The sequence below is a fragment of the Mus musculus genome, chromosome 6 (assembly GCF_000001635.26).
Source record: "Mus musculus strain C57BL/6J chromosome 6, GRCm38.p6 C57BL/6J".
In the NCBI taxonomy this organism is placed as follows: domain Eukaryota; kingdom Metazoa; phylum Chordata; class Mammalia; order Rodentia; family Muridae; genus Mus; species Mus musculus.
The window spans coordinates 8649117-8664698 of record NC_000072.6 but is presented as its reverse complement, the minus strand read 5'-3'; the positions used below and the strand labels follow the sequence as shown (position 1 = coordinate 8664698).

The 15582-nt window shown below is 42.6% G+C and overlaps 1 protein-coding gene across 10 annotated transcripts in view; it reads left to right on the top strand.

Moving 5' to 3' along the window:
• Ica1 (islet cell autoantigen 1) overlaps window positions 1-15582 on the top strand; it is a 148014-nt gene that overhangs the window by 113842 nt on the left and 18590 nt on the right. For 4 of the 10 annotated variants that reach the window (XM_006504993.4, NM_010492.3, XM_006504994.4 and 1 more), the window contains 4 exons: window positions 6385-6479; window positions 8291-8337; window positions 11007-11069; window positions 11164-11202. In XM_006504993.4, the coding sequence (XP_006505056.1) occupies window positions 6385-6479; window positions 8291-8337; window positions 11007-11069; window positions 11164-11202 (244 nt within the window). Of the gene's footprint in view, window positions 1-5601; window positions 6480-8290; window positions 8338-11006; window positions 11070-11163; window positions 11203-15582 lie in introns of all 10 variants that reach the window. The other 6 variants (XM_030255193.1, XM_006504995.4, NM_001252266.1 and 3 more) reach the window with 3 other exon arrangements.

Genomic DNA, 15582 nt, shown 5'->3' with positions numbered 1-15582 from the left:
ATGAACCACTTCCCACGGGCACTTTTGGCCGTGAGGCAGGTGGGCAGGAAAGAGCAGAAATGCTACCTTTAAAAAGTACAGCCATAGCTTCCAATTAACAGTCATACTTTGAAGTTTTCTCTTGTGGGTGAAAACAGTAATTTATGTGGCAGCCCCTCAAATATCTGGGAACAATGGAGTCCTCTTTAAGAAAGTGGAGTGGAGTCCTCTCCTGTCCTCAACACTTCTCATTAAAGGGGACATGGAGTAAATGTCCTCCACTTGGTTGTTCAAGACATTTCCTTAAGTTGTGCAACTGTAAAGATAGATTCAGATGTCGCGTCTGTTTATCTGTGGCTGAATGGCCAGAAGCAGGTTCCTTCATCTCACGAAGCCTGCCCTTCCATGTCAGCAGACAAGGGATGTTTCTGAGGCCACTTGAAGCCGGAGAGTGTGAACTTGGAGTGTAGAACACAAGACTGAAGGCATTAGCCTCGTTTTAGACCAGTGGTTCACAACCTTCCTAATGCAGAGACCCTTCAGTACAGTTCCTCATGGTATGGTAACCCCCAACCATAAAATTATTTCCAGTGCAGCTTCATAACTGCTATGAATAAATTAACTCATGAATTTATGTAATTCGTAACTGTTATGAATTGTAATGTAAAATATCTGTATTTTCCAAAGGTTTTTGGTGACCCCAGTTGAAAGGGTCCATTGACAACCCCCCCCATAGGGGTCTGGACCCACAGGTTGAGAAATAATGCTCTAGACCCTTCATGGTCCTGACAAGAATGGTTTGTAGTGTTTGATACTGTAGATTCTTTCAGTTTGGCCTTACCCTGCTCCCTTCATTAACACTTGGCACTATCTCCATGTGCTGGTGGGTAAACTGAGGCCCGAGAATGACGAGAACCGTGTTCATGTCCAAGCACTGCTCGATATAAATCCAAGGACCCCCTCTTCCCAGCACTGTGATGGCTTCCCACAAACAAGTCCCAGCGCTACTTTAAAGCATAAGATTATGTCTTTTGATGGTGATTTTTTTTCCCCTCCAGCTTTACTTTGGCCTGTTGTTCTGCAGTGCAGTTCAAAATTGTCTCTAGGACTAGATTAATATGGTGTCATTTGTACATGGTGGGGGATGTTTGTGGTGGGGAAGAGGAGGACATATGTTCTAAATGTCCATGAATTGCATGGCTGGTACACATCATGTCCTCTGCTTTTTATTTCTCATGTGGTACTAATTATATAAACACAAACATACACACACACCCAGCTGAAGGCAGCATCTTTTGACCATGCAAAACTATTTTAAGTGCTTTTGTTTCCTTTTCCTGACAACTGTTTGGCACCTCTGTGTGCGTACAGTGTAATTAATGGAGAGTAGAGTAAGAAAATGAAGTGTCTAATTAAGGACGACAGGAAATGTTACCCAGTTGTGTAAGGTGGGCCACAGTCTGGGTTCTTAGAACTGGCTGCTGGCCCTTTGTCTGAGGAATTTGTTTTCTTGAGTAGTTTTGCTTTCTTTCAGATGCATGTTGCTGCCTCCTTTATTTTCCTAATACAGGAAGTAGTAATTCCCTTTATTATATTAAGCTGTTTCCTTTTTAAGGCAGTTTTTTTTTTTTTTTTTCTGCGAGCCGGGTCTGCACATTTTCTTTGTCACGCTGATCTTCTATATTGTGTGTGTGTGCTTCCTGAAGCCATTTGTGCATTGATGGAAGCTATTAGCCTGTTGCTGCAGCCTGGCCAGGGACAGGTTACTCGGTCTGCAGACACCCTTTCATCCACAAAGTTGCTTTCAGTCAGTGGAGGGATGCTGGCCACTGCTGAGAGGCAGTGATGCCCACAGACAGTTTGCGGGAAGGGCTCACTGGGATGAGTCTTAGAAGCACGGGTTTTAGAGTTTTCTTTTCTGGCCATGGGTTCAAATGTGGCCTCGGTAGGCCAGCAGCTGGCAGTGGTTCTATCTGATGGCTAGCTCTTCATATGCAGCCCCCAGACCTTTCTCGTTCATTTTGCCAGAACATGGATTCCTGTCACTCAAAAAATGCTGTCACTTCTGCAGGAACTGTTAGGGGCAAGTGGTTTTTTAACTGGGTTCTGGCACTTCGAAATAATCAGAAAAATTCATTTCTAGCATCCCTAACCCTTAGCAAGCCCAACTGTCTACTCCCTCCCCACTGGCCTTGTTTGAGGCAGGAAATTATTCTCTATTCCACAGAATGGCATACTTTGGACAATCACACAATAAACTAAATTTCAGGTGGGCTTAGGATGTGAGCTTTCAGTCTTTCCGTTAGAGGCTCCCTTCAGTGCGTGCCGTCTTTCGTCAGAAACAAGCTTCTTTCGTGGTTCTTTTTCACCTTTTTGATTTGTGCTTTGTTTGATCTCCAAGTCTTATGTTAGCAAGCCCACTGTCAGTGTTCAAAAATCGATTGTTCTGATGCGTGTATAACTCTGTGGATATGTTATAAATCTTTGACTTACAGCTTTAGAGTGTTTGAATCCTGTGGCGTGTGGATTGTATTTCAGGTAAGCAGGTATGTGTGTGAATACAATGTTTTCCTTCATTCAAAATTCTCAAAGTGAATAAACAAGCTGATGTGTTTACATTAATTTTCCTTCTGGTGTTCTATGCCTTTTCATCACTTTCCTCTGAGCCTTTACATTGCTTAGTTGAATAGATGTAATTGTTAATGATGAGCATTACATTAATTTTTGTAACCAACAAGTATGAATTTTAGCATTTGCCAGGCTTCAAAAGCAAAATTATAGGCACAATAGTAATGTAGGACGAGAAGAGCATTGTCACAGGAATTATTAATAGTAAATTAAAGTAGCAATTGGAACTGCAGCCATTCTGTTGGGAACGCACAATAGTGTCTTAAGTGTGACTGTGGTGACAGGGAGCCAACAATTGAGTCCCTGCTAATGGCCCAACAGGGGAAAGGCTTGAAAAGAGACAAGGAATGGTTTACATTACAAAGGGATTGTCTGAGGGCTGCTCCAGTGTGGTCAGGACGGGAGGTTGGCTGGAGACAGGAGGGATGATAGCCATGGAACTGTCAAGGGCATCTTGGGGGTTTAGACAGGGGCTGTGGCAGCTAGACGCAGCTCACTGAAGCAGACATGTCCATGGCCTGCCCAATGTTGATTGACAAAAAGGAAACACAATGAGGAGATAATTGAGCGAACCAGGAGGCCTGGACAAGTGTCACGGGATCTAAAAGTGAGTCCTGGGAGCATTGGCTGAAAATACTCCAGCCTTCACTCTAATCAGAACTGAACCATTCTAGGGAGAATACAGCTGCTGAGAGACAGAAAGAGAGAGATGCCGTGATTGGCAAATGTATGGAAGAGAGTATGTCCTTGACATCTGATGAGCTCCCGTTTGTGGTTACACAACTCTAACGCACATACACACACTCACACACGTGTGACACACACACACATGCTCACACACACATTTGCTCACACTACTTTTACTGGATTATTTTTGTATGTATGTATGTATGTATGTATGTACGACAAAACTTTCTAGAACACAATCTGCATCCACTGTCGCATTTACTCTCACCCTGTCCATTGTAGCATTTTCCCCTCACAGTCCAGGCCGCAGCACACAATGATCCTGTGCTGTGTGTAGTTGTCATGCATAGAGAGACAGCACAAAGGAGGCGAGATGGCCAATGCCACAGCAAATGCTCTCCCCTGGGAGACACTGCTGGCCACATTATGGGGGTCTCCTAAGACATCCATTCTTGCCAGTCACAGCACGGCCCCAGTGACTTCTCCACACAGGCTGAGGTATTCTTACCTTTGGGCCTTCTTACTCAAGCTTCTCAGTGAGCTGTACGTGGTGGCTGGTTCCTTCATGTCATTTACTCTCAGTTGAAGTGCCATCTCTGCGAGAGGACATCACATTCACTGAAATAACGATCTCATCGTCTTGTCTCCTTGTTTAAATGATCTGCCCAGGCATCTCACTTACTGATAATTTTTCTTTTGACTGACATCCAAAATATCCCAAACACCATCTTACACATGGTAGACACTCCAAAAAATATTTTTCAAATGAAGGTACCAATTTAACATCCAGAGACAGGGAGTCATTAAAAAATAGTAATAAATAAAAAATAAATCAATCTTAAAAGGGACTGGAGAGATGGCTCAGTGAATAAGAGCACTGACTGCTCTTTCAGAGGTCCTGAGTTCAAGCCACCAGTTCAAGCCAGCTTGCTGCCTCACAACCATCTCTAATGAGACCCAGTGCCCTCCTCTGGTGTGTCTGAAGATAGCTACAGTGTATTTGTATACATGAAATTTTTTTAAAAATCTTAAAAATAATGCCAGTGCTGTACAGGCAGACTTTATGTAATGAAGTGCTTCAGAACTTAAATTAAGAGACACAGAGTCAATAAAGAGACCCCCATGGCCTACAGGTAAAGGCACTTGCTGGCGAACTTCACAAGCTGGGTTTGATCTCTGGAACCCATGCGGTGCAAGGAGAGAACTGTTTCCACAAGTTGTCCTCTGCTCTACACACATACCATGGCAACACCCCACATACAAAATCAATAAATGCTTAAAACAAAACTAAAAGGCCATAACCCTACATAAGAATATTGATGAGTTGGATGCACGTTCATATATTTTAGCTTAGCATTAAATGTTTGCAACATGTAAAATACTTTATAGTTTCAACTCTAATCTATTTTTATGCAGGAATTGTGTTGTTACAAAGTATCTATAAAAAGACACACACTGATCGGACTGTTAACACAACTTGGCGTCAGAAGGACATTCTTAAATCTGGAGTGCCCAGTGAAGTTGTGTAGAAAGTAGCAGTAATTGATGTGGGCTTTGAAAGGACTCGGGATTTCTGAAGGCAAGCAACCAGGAAAAACAAAGATAGGACAGGAACAATAAGCACACGGGAGACCCTGAGGAGGCAGCTCCAGCTGAATAGAGAGCTTCTGCTTTGCAGATAGTGGGAAGCAGCAGAGAGACCGGAGGTAGCCTGGCATTTGGGATGACTTAAAATCAAGCAGAGAGAGAGAGAGAGAGAGAGAGAGAGAGAGAGAGAGAGAGAGAGAGAGAGAGAGAGAGAGAGAGAGAGTTAGTTTCAGATTAGGAGTGGCAAGAAATAAGGAGCGATTATAAAGTCTTGAGAACAAAGGCAGCATGATGACAGTGGTATTTTCGGAAAATTACTCAGTACAGGGAGCGAGGTGAGGCTGGCAGTTGGGGGTGAAACACCAGTATCCATCTGGTGTCCATGGCAGACTCCAAAATCGGCCTCAGCTATGCTTTGCCTGGACACAGCCTTAGAGCATCTTCACCCAGGCCTCCAGTCAGCCATCACTAATCGATCCGCATTGGCCCTGAAGTCTGCCTGCCTCCCTCTGTGTGTCACCGTGGAGAAAAGAACACAAGAGCCAGGGTAGAAAGGCGATGAGAACCTGGACTTTAGCAGTTCTGAGGAAGCTAAATATATTGAGAGATTCCTTTTGTGCTTGTAGGTTTGTATTTTAATTAGGGCCCAAAATAGAAATCTTTTTTGTATAAGTCATTATTCATAGTTAAAGAAACATTTGCTCTGCTTTCTCCTTCTAGGTCTCTGCTACTGGTGTGCAGTTTGTAAGAAGTTGCTCCTTTATAACAACAACAACAAAAAAACTTTCCTTAAATGTTTAATAAACCTTTAAAACAGTAACTCTAGCAAATGATGTGCCCAAAAAAGACTCTTGACTGTTTTTAATCTACACAGACTTGAGAAACCTGCTGTGTCCTTTTGTAGGAATTAAGTATACTATTCTGTTTTTTTGGAATATATACGTGCGTGTGCATGTGTGTGTGTGTGTGTGTGTGTGTGTGTGTGTGTGTGTGTGTGTGTGTAGATACATACACAAACATACATTTGTTGTTGTCTGCTGTTTTCAAAGATGGTTTTTCAGTTGCAAAATAGCAAAATTAAAAATAAAATGCAGTTGTCTCAACTTTGGTGGAATCTTATACTATGTCAGAGTGTGGACTTCAGCGGAAAGAATAGTGTTTATCTTAGCTGCATGCCGAAGTTGGAAAGTGAAGTTGACAGGAACCGAAAGGCCTTTTCTGGATAGCTTATCACAAAGGGGAGAACATAAATCCAGTGGCAATCACCCCTCCCTTGTGAGCTGTAATCCTTGGATCTGTCTGAGAGCACTGCTGCTTTACCTGTAAAACCTTTTCCTGCATACTTAACAGGGACAACCTCCTCAAAGCCCCTGCTCCGAGGGTGGTTATAGGCACTGACAGACAGCAGGTGAGGATTTTTACTGATGATTTTTCTTTAACATTCTTTTCTTTTCCTTTTTTTTTTTTTCTTTTTTCCCTGCGTACCTGTGGCGTATGATCAAGAGCTTACAAGACCCCATGAAGAAGCTAGTTGAGAAAGAAGGGAAGAAGACCTCCTGGAGGGAAAACCGGGAGGCTGTGGCACCAGAGCCGAGGCAGTAAGTCCCGGGTTCCTTCCTCTTGATAGACATTTCCTTCCAATAGGGAGTGCGGGCAGCACCATCCTCCTCATGCCAAGCTCAGGTGAGGCCACTGACGAGGGGGTCAGCCATGTCCTCGCTATGCTCTTCCCTTGCGAGGAGTTTACTGGCAAGACAAGGCAACTGTCCCCATACTGTAAGCTCCATGTCCTCTCTGGTTTCTGGTTATGACCCCCATTTGTCATCAACACTCACAAGGTCTCCTAGGCAGGGAAATCCCCACCTTTTCTCTTCTAGAAGTCTATGGCTTGGGAGATCGCTTGTCCGTGCGTGTAAGGGTACTGGGCGGTGACTCTCTTCTTCCTTCGCTGCTCTGCCTTTATTCTCTCTCTTGTCTGAAGCAGAGAATGGCCCAGAGAGTAGGAAGCGGCTCCCCTGCCTCTGTGTTTTGCCTTTTCTTATTTAGAACCACCAAGGTGAATTTGCAACACGTGATCCCTAGAGTCCCACAGGGAGGTGGCAATGTCTGTGAAGATGAACAGTGGCCACTCTGAACTGCCTGACCTGGGAACACACAGGAAGGAATATTCCCCCACTCTATTCCTCCTCTGCACACCTCCAAAGCTTAGACAGCTTTATAGACAGGTTGACGTTTTTATTGTAGTTCTAAGAAAGTTTCTGATGAGTTGGGTGTGTATTTAGCCCCATAGAAATATTTGCTCCCAACATTAGCTGCTTTTGAGTCTTAACAAAAATCCTGGAAATTTTCTCTGGTGCAGAACACAGACAAGTTTTCACTGTTGCACAGACCACAGGCTGCAATCTGGATCCACACAATCGCCTCCTGGTAAGGGGCATCTGGTAACTGCCTGCTCTATGCTGGCACAGTGCAGGGGCTCTCTATGGTACCCCGTCTCACACTGACCATCTGAGCATTTGTCTACCCATGTCCACATTGTGTGGTAGACAGAATGGGGTTCAGAAAGGGCAAGGGACCCTAGTGAGCCCCATTAGAAACCACGCCCAGAGCAAATCCCAAAAGAATCTTCCTTTTACCATAGAAGCTAATGCAGCCCATGCAGTCCAAATGCAGCACGAGCTGCAGCAGGAGCGATCTGCAGTCTCTGGGTGTGTTGACTTTCACCAAGCTCAGATTTCTCAAGTGTCTTAGGACTTCTCTGAAAGCTCAACACATAATAGTCACTAGTTTAAATGGCAGTGAAAAGTGAAATTTTAGAAGGATTTTTGTTCAGAAGGAGCAGATAAAAGTGAGCCACAGCACAAGAAAGAACCAAATAAATGAGTGTCGGTGGTGGGGAGTCTGCCTGTGAAGTCACAGGAAGAGCCGTTCTGATGAGCAAGTGTGCCTCTGGGTTTGGGAGTGACCCTGCCTTCTGCCTTCTGCCTTCTGTGTAGTTTAGTGTCTCTTTTTTTAGCTGCAGGAGTCAGGATTAACCATTGTCTAACCATCCCTTTCTATGGTTTTTTCCCCCCACTGGTAACTATGTGAGTGTATGGCAGTTGTCCCTAACTGCCTGTCAAGATGTTTATGTGTGTGCCTTACAGTGAAGCCATATTCTTGCATGAAGATGCTATTGAATGGTACAGAGTACAAGCAATGTTATTTCTTCCTCAGAAAATATATGCCATACAAATGACCCCCCTCTCCCTCTCTCTACTCCCAACCTCTGTGTGTGTGTGTGTGTGTGTGTGTGTGTGTGTGTGTGTGTTGCTGTCAGTGAAGCAATAGATATTGCACTGAAGATAGAGCTATCCCATAAACATAAATTTGCAGAATGGTGTAAAATCAACATTCTTTTTATTTTAAGGTTAATTTCTTTGGAGGATGAGCACAAAGATTCATCTGCTTATAAGAGTAAGTTTTAATTTCCATTTAAATTGCTTCACAGACACTGTTTCAATGCACAACACCCAACTTGTTTGTTCTTTTTTGCAAATTTCCTTTTGGCTTTCTTTTCTGTCTTGAGAAAAGACTGTATTAATTTGCTTCCTGTAGTCCCCGTTATTGATGATGTCAACCCTTAAGCAGTACATAATATATTTCAAGATGGCTAGAAAATGCTATTGTAAGTGACTTTAGCCCCTCCAAGTAAGTGGAACCTAGCAGACAGCTGTTTCTTTCCAGGAGATAACATTTCTGAGCAGGCCTGAGTAGTCTTGGTACAATCTTGATATCATATCCTAGGTGTGGTCATTGCTGATTTCCTGGTGGGTGTTCCTCATTGTTGGAGATAGGAGAGCTCAGATTTTGCCCTACCAGGTGAATTCTCAGGCCATTAAGGCTTGGTGCCAACTACCTCAAGGTAAACTGAAGCCTACCTTAGGAGGAGGGTTGCACATGGGAGGTAGCACTCTCTTGTGGCATTCTACTGTCTCTGGCTTCTCCCTTGCTGCCAGGGTTTCCGTTGGCTCCCTACCATAAAGATGCAGAGTCCTAGACCTTTTCTTCTGCTCTGTTCTTCAATTCATCTTTCCCATTTCTTCTTCACTCCATTCCTCACTTCTGGCTTTCCCTTCCTCTTTCTACAACCATTGGCCACAACTACAGCCCCCATCTTTATCCCTTCCTCTTCTATTTTCAAACTGCCTTTCAGCAGAGAATAGAAAATAGCAAAACAAAGAACAGGGAAGTGTGGTCCGTGCCTCTAATCCATCTGTGCTTGGGAGGTGGAGGCAAGAGCATTGGAAAGAAATGAAAGAAAGGTCATCTTCAGATATATATTTCACACATATATGTATATATACATACATATAAATGTATATGTATATACATATTCATACATATACATAAATAAATATAGTCTTAGTCCACCTGGACTCAATAAGACCTAGTCTTTAAAATCTAAAGCAAGCTTGCTCTTTTGTTCCCTGCTCTTGACTTCCCTCATGTTCCCTTGTGCATATGTGCTTCACAGGCCACAGGGCTTGGCCGTGTCCACATCAGGAGGTATTTGCTAGCAATACTTGTATTCCCAGCACAGCACAGGGCTCCAGCAGCCAGCATTACACAGCACGCATAGCCAGATCTTTCTGGAACGAGGCTCACAGTCAACAGATGAAGCACATAGTAGCATCTGCTCCCATCTCCAGCTGTAGCGTTATTGGTGAAAGCTACCTGGGAGAAGGCCAGCCCTCTGCGTGCATGAGATACACAGGCCTCACTTAATTGAAGCAATTGAAGGACAAGCTAAGGTCATATACTGTTGTAAGACTTGCCAAAGGAAAAGGAATAGTCTGAGAGGAATGAGTCAGGAAGGACCAGGCCATGTCACAAAAGCAAAATTCTAGAGTCTGAGGGGAAGTAAGTGGGGGAGAGGCGGGGCCTGGTTTTGTAGCCTTAAAGGGTTGTCTGTGTTGATCTAGATTTCCTGCCTCAGTGTCCCTCAATGAACCTATGGCATGCACCATCAATGTTGTATGGAATGAAGGTCACTGAGCAGAACATATTTAGTTCTTTGGGAAAGAATATAAACTCCAGTTTATTATATTCATATGAAAGTCTCAAATCTATATAGCTTATATACAATTTGTGTAATATGTGACTCTGCAGAAGAAAATGCAAATTTTCTTTTCCTCATATAGTTTAATTGGATGTGATATTTGCATAATATTTTGAGATTGTAAATCTATTATAATGAAGCGGTGTCTGTCTTTTATTCTGAGACCTGTAGAAGGTCTGATGAGCATACGAACAAACTGAGTTTGAGGCCTGTCTGTCACGTATATATGTATGCATGTACATATATCTATGCTTTGCTTCTTATTGTGAGCCACAGCTAGTTCACACCATTAATCGAGTTCAGACGACAGAGGTCTCCCATGTTTCTTTGTCCCCACATGTGGAACTTTTCACTGTCCACATCGTACACCAGAGAGGTATATTTGTATAATCAGTGGACCTTAATAGATGTATCCTTATTGCTCCAAGTTCAGAGTTTGTACAATGTTCACTTCTAGTGTTCTATATTTGATGGGTCTTAGAAATATGAAATGAAATGTATTTTCCATTAAAACATCATCCTAAACATTATTACTGCTTCCAGGTCTTCTGTCCACTACCTATTCCTCTCCTTACCCAGCAAGCATGCCCTTAGTATCCACTGCTCTTTTCCCTATCTTTGCAGCTTTTCTCAATCTTTGGAAATACTAGGTTTAAAATCTTAAACAAAATGATTCTTTATTGAGTAGTCTTTCTTTTTCTCTTAACCAGGCCCCTATGGTTAAAATGTATTAGTGATACCAAGTAACAGTCAATCCCTTAAGTCATTCATTTTTCCATGAATGGAAAGTAGAACAGTAGAATAGACTTGTATGGCTTATCTACCGAACGTAACAGAGATTTGTGGCCAAACTGAAATCCACTGAGAGCCAACAGCTGAAGTAGAAGGCAAACTGAGGTCTGCTGCTCTGCCTGGGTGCATATAGATTGTTTATTCTTTCTGACAGTGTACATTTACCACACACACAGCATAGAAACATGTACCTGTGAGCTGGTCATAGCTGCTTGCATGTGTTCTGTTACAGCTGAAGAGGGAACAAGCGTTTTGTCTTCCGTAGACAAAGGTTCTGTACATGACACATGCTCAGGTAAGCTAAGGACAGACTTCCCAATCTTGATGGTTTACCAAGCTCCAAATGTGAAGGAGCTAACTATAACTTATCTTCTCTCTCTTCTCTTAAGGACCCATAGATGAACTATTAGACGGGAAACCCGAGGAAGGTAAGATTTGCATGTTCTTTGGAGTTTATAATTTGATTTTTTTCTCTTTTTTAATTGGATATTTTCTTTATTTACATCTCAAATGTTATCCCCTTTCCCCGTTCCCCCCAAGCCCCCCTTATCCCATCCCCCTCCCCCTGCTTCCATGAGGGTGCTCCCCCACCCACCCACCCACTCCTGCCTCACTGTCCTCACATTCCCCTACACTGGGGCGTCAAGCATTCACAGGACCAAGGGCCACCCTCCCATTGATGTCCCACAAGGCCATCCTCTGCTCCATTTGCAGCTGGAGCCATGGGTCCCTCCATATATACTCTTTGGTTGATTAAATTTTTAACTTCTCTTTTTTTTTCATGCAAAGAAAATCCAATACTTGCCTTTTTAATAGCTTTTACCTTTTTAATAGCTTTATAGTCATAAGGAATTGGTGACAGCCATTGTAAGTGACCTTACCTATGATCAAGCAATATTTAATATGCATGCTACTTGCTTTAATTAGACAGTGTTTTTAAAGCTGAAATTTTTGGCGAAAGTCCTCTGTTGTAGAAGAAAACCTAACCTTCCAAATGAGATACCTGTGGGTTTTGAATACCAATCCTCCCATCAATGGCCTTAAGCAATTTGCTTCATATACAAATCCTCTAAGTTTCAGTTGTTCTAGTTTGTAAAACGGAACCAAACACAGCAGCCTTGCCAGGTAACTGTCAGGAATGGAACTCAGGTACAAAAAGGATATTTTGTAGTTTATGATGGAGGGATACTCTTGAAATGATGGCAAGTTGAGAAAGGAAGATTAGTAATGTTTACTAAATGGTATACTGTGTTATATTTTCATTGACCCACCAGACTAGACCTCTTATACTGACAGCTAAATATCCCCCTAAAAGAGAATACAGAACCCTGCATTTGGATGAGACATCTGATACTAAGTAATCTAAAGGAACTGAATAGTTTCTGTATAATCCTAGCTTTCGCTTTTTATCCAATCAAAGGTTTCCTTTTAGCGATTTACCAAGAGTGCAAAATGCTCCTGAGATTTTGAGCTGAACATCAGAGTGTCCCTTGACCTGGAGACTGGCATTCTTCCCTGTTCATACAGGTTTCTTACGATGTAGAAACTGACCCAAGGCACCCTGTGGAGCTTTGTGCACAGGGCTCAGCTCCATCTGAGCTCTACCTGGTAGACTGTCGTTGTGACCGATGCTTCATCTGAGCTCTACCTGGTAGACTGTCATTGTGACCGATGCTTGAGAGAAGCAGTTGAAAGAAAGCTTTGCCTAGGCTCAGGGTTGCAATCCATGGCCTTCTGGCTCTGCTGCCTTATAACTTTGGGACAAGGCAGACACATCATGGAGGAAGGGCATGGTGGGAGAAAGCTCTTTACCTCGGAGAGGCCAGAAAGCTGAGTAACAGGAAACAGCCAGCCCCAAGGTACTCCTTTCAAAGATGCCATCCCAGCCAGGCATGTCCTTTAATTCACTGATTCTACAGTTCCACGGCATCGCAGTTGTCTACTCAAATTTAGTCTATCAATGGGTCAGCTATTGATTTGGGCAAACCCCGCAGGGTCTAGCTTTCTCTGAAACACAGATACTCCCAGAGGTATGCTTAATCATCTCTGAAGTGGCTCTCCATCCAGTCAAGTTAAAAATTAAGATAAACCATCCAAATGTTGACGGAATTCAGAGTATTAGAGAAAAAGTCTCTCAGTGATAGAAAGTCACCCCAACTTTACCATGAACTTCCCAGGGCTTGGGAATATAGACCCGAGGGCAGAAGTCTGCTTGCCTTGTTAATATCTTATAGACGGCAGCATGCTATGCACTATTTTATCTAAATGACATGTGATTAGTAAACAGAACTCAGACCAAGCAATGCGACAGAGAAGCAAACCGTGTGGGTTGTCAGACATGGCCCCCATTTTTGTAAGGACCTTTCGCCTCTGGTTTAAGAGTAAAACATTTTAATGGAATAAAAATGTCCTTACAAATTATTTTTGGAGCACTGAAATACTTAACTCTTACCAAACTGTTGTGCGGACAATATAACATGCCCTAAGTACCTACTATCCATTTTCAGCCAATCTTTCCATTTAGTAAATGTATTGATGATCACACAAGTGCTCCATCTTATTTTGATGGGTTGATATCCCTCCTAACCCCAGCATCCTCTTTATATGGTTTGTTCTTTGTTTATAACTGTACTTAATTCCATTGCTTTAGTAGACTTGATGTCTGAGTAGGTAGGTTTTTTTGGTTTGGTTTGGTTTGGTTTGGTTTGGTTTGGTTTGGTTTGGTTTGGTTTGGTTTGGTTTGGTTTGGTTTTTTGAGGCAGGGTTTCTCTGTATAGCCTTGGCTGTCTTGGAACTCACTCTGTAGACCCGGCTGGCCTCAAACTCAGAAATCCACCTGCCTCTGCCTCCCAAGTGCTGGGATTAAAGGCATGCGCCACCACTGCCCAGCATGAGTAGGTAGTATTTTTACATTAATACATAAGATAATAGAATATTGTGTTTTAAACACTCACCCTTGTTTCTAGATGTTAACCCACACCATGTTTTGACAACAAAGTATCCACATATACACACCCCCAAAAGGAGTCTTATCTCTCTTTATAAGGGGTAAGAAAACAATTTTTTGGCTTTATAGAAAGATTTTTTAAAACTTTTTGATAGAATTCTACAACCTTAGCCTTAAGCCTGTATCTCTTTACAAAATTAAATCAGAAATGCTACTGCTTGCAATAACCTGCTTGCATTCTAAGCTTTCTTATATGCCAGGGTCCCTTGGAAGAAGATTGACATCTTATTGGAAGCAAGTCTCATGCCCCATTGCTTTTTAGTACTAAAGAGGAAGCTGCGCTTGGCACTTCCCTAATATATATATACAGGTTGTCAGGCAGAAAGATGGCGTCACAGATCATCCTGATAAAGTGCACTCGCACATAAGCCACCCTATTCCTTCATCACTGACGTCCCACAGAGCCCTTCGGTGGGCCTGAGCGATGCTGTCCACTGTCTGCCTCTTCTGTGGGTTCATCCGAGCAGGTGGTATCAGCTCTGAAACCACAGCCACAACTATAAAGCTATTCTCAACACATGGAGAATGACTGAAGAAAGGAATGACCATTGATCTGTTCACTGTGAAATGCACACCCTTTCAAAACTGCCTCATGGGCTAAGGTCTGAAGTAAAATGCTGATCACAATTTGCAAAACACTAGAAAGAAGAAATAAAAGGCACTTAATCCAAGAACGGCCGATTTAATAGGACTTACGAGCTGTAACTGTAGCTCTGCATTCTTCTACTCAATGATAAGTGATGGATAACCAATATTTGGCCACACCGTTTAAAAATATTTTAATAACAAGTTAGTGGCATTTGGAGATTCTTGAAAGTGTCTCTGAAGTCACTGTATGACCACCTGTGACATGCAGCCTTCATTCACTAATTATAACATATATCAATCATTTTGCTCTTCAAGCTGGACACCCCCAACCCCTGCCAAAATAGCATAACACAGACAAAAAATGTGGTATAAAACAAGTGAAATTTTTATAAGTTAAATTTAACCTACATCTTATCAACAAACCTTTATGAAAAACCACAAGATCTTGGCTAATTAAGAAGCAAAACAAAACTATTTATTATCCATATTTCACAAGCATGTTTGTCTTCTTCTGCTACTGCTCGCCTTTCTATGTTGTGGCCAAGTGTACTGATGTCGGTTCAGCCAGCAGCCAGCAGAGCTCTAGGAGAGAACCTTTAGCCCAAAGCAATCATGTGCTATCATATGGCACCTAGTTTCTCCTGAGTCATTTAATGGTCACCTGCAGTCACCCTTAGAGTCAAATGAGAGATCTGTTTGCTTTGCCTCAGGACATACAGTGACCAAGTATTAAATTCCTTATCTGCTCATGTAAACTCTTCCTTCAGTGTGCTGGGATATACTGGTGACCTGGGTTACCCTATGAAATGACACCCTTTTCTTTACACATGTTAAACCAGAGCTCTACCACTGAGTCATCCGTCCCCTCCCCAGCCCAACAGTAACACTGAAGTGTGTCAGCAAACACCTGTAATCCCACCTTGGGGGGTAGAGGATTAGAGCCAGCACAACAAGTTTGAGCCAGCTCAGACCACATGAAACTTTGCTTAAAGAGACCAAGTAAATAATAAAACGAATGTTCTTAATCATGTAGTAGAATGCTCTGTATGAGATTGTTCCTATAGATTCTTAAAGATCTGTTCTAGCCCCAAGATTCATGGTTTATATCAAGAGAGATTGGAGTAGGGTTTTAGCAATCAGGTGTTTTTGTGTGTGCCTACTTGGGTCTCACATTCTTAGATCATTCTTTTGTTTTGTTTTGTTTTTTTTCCAG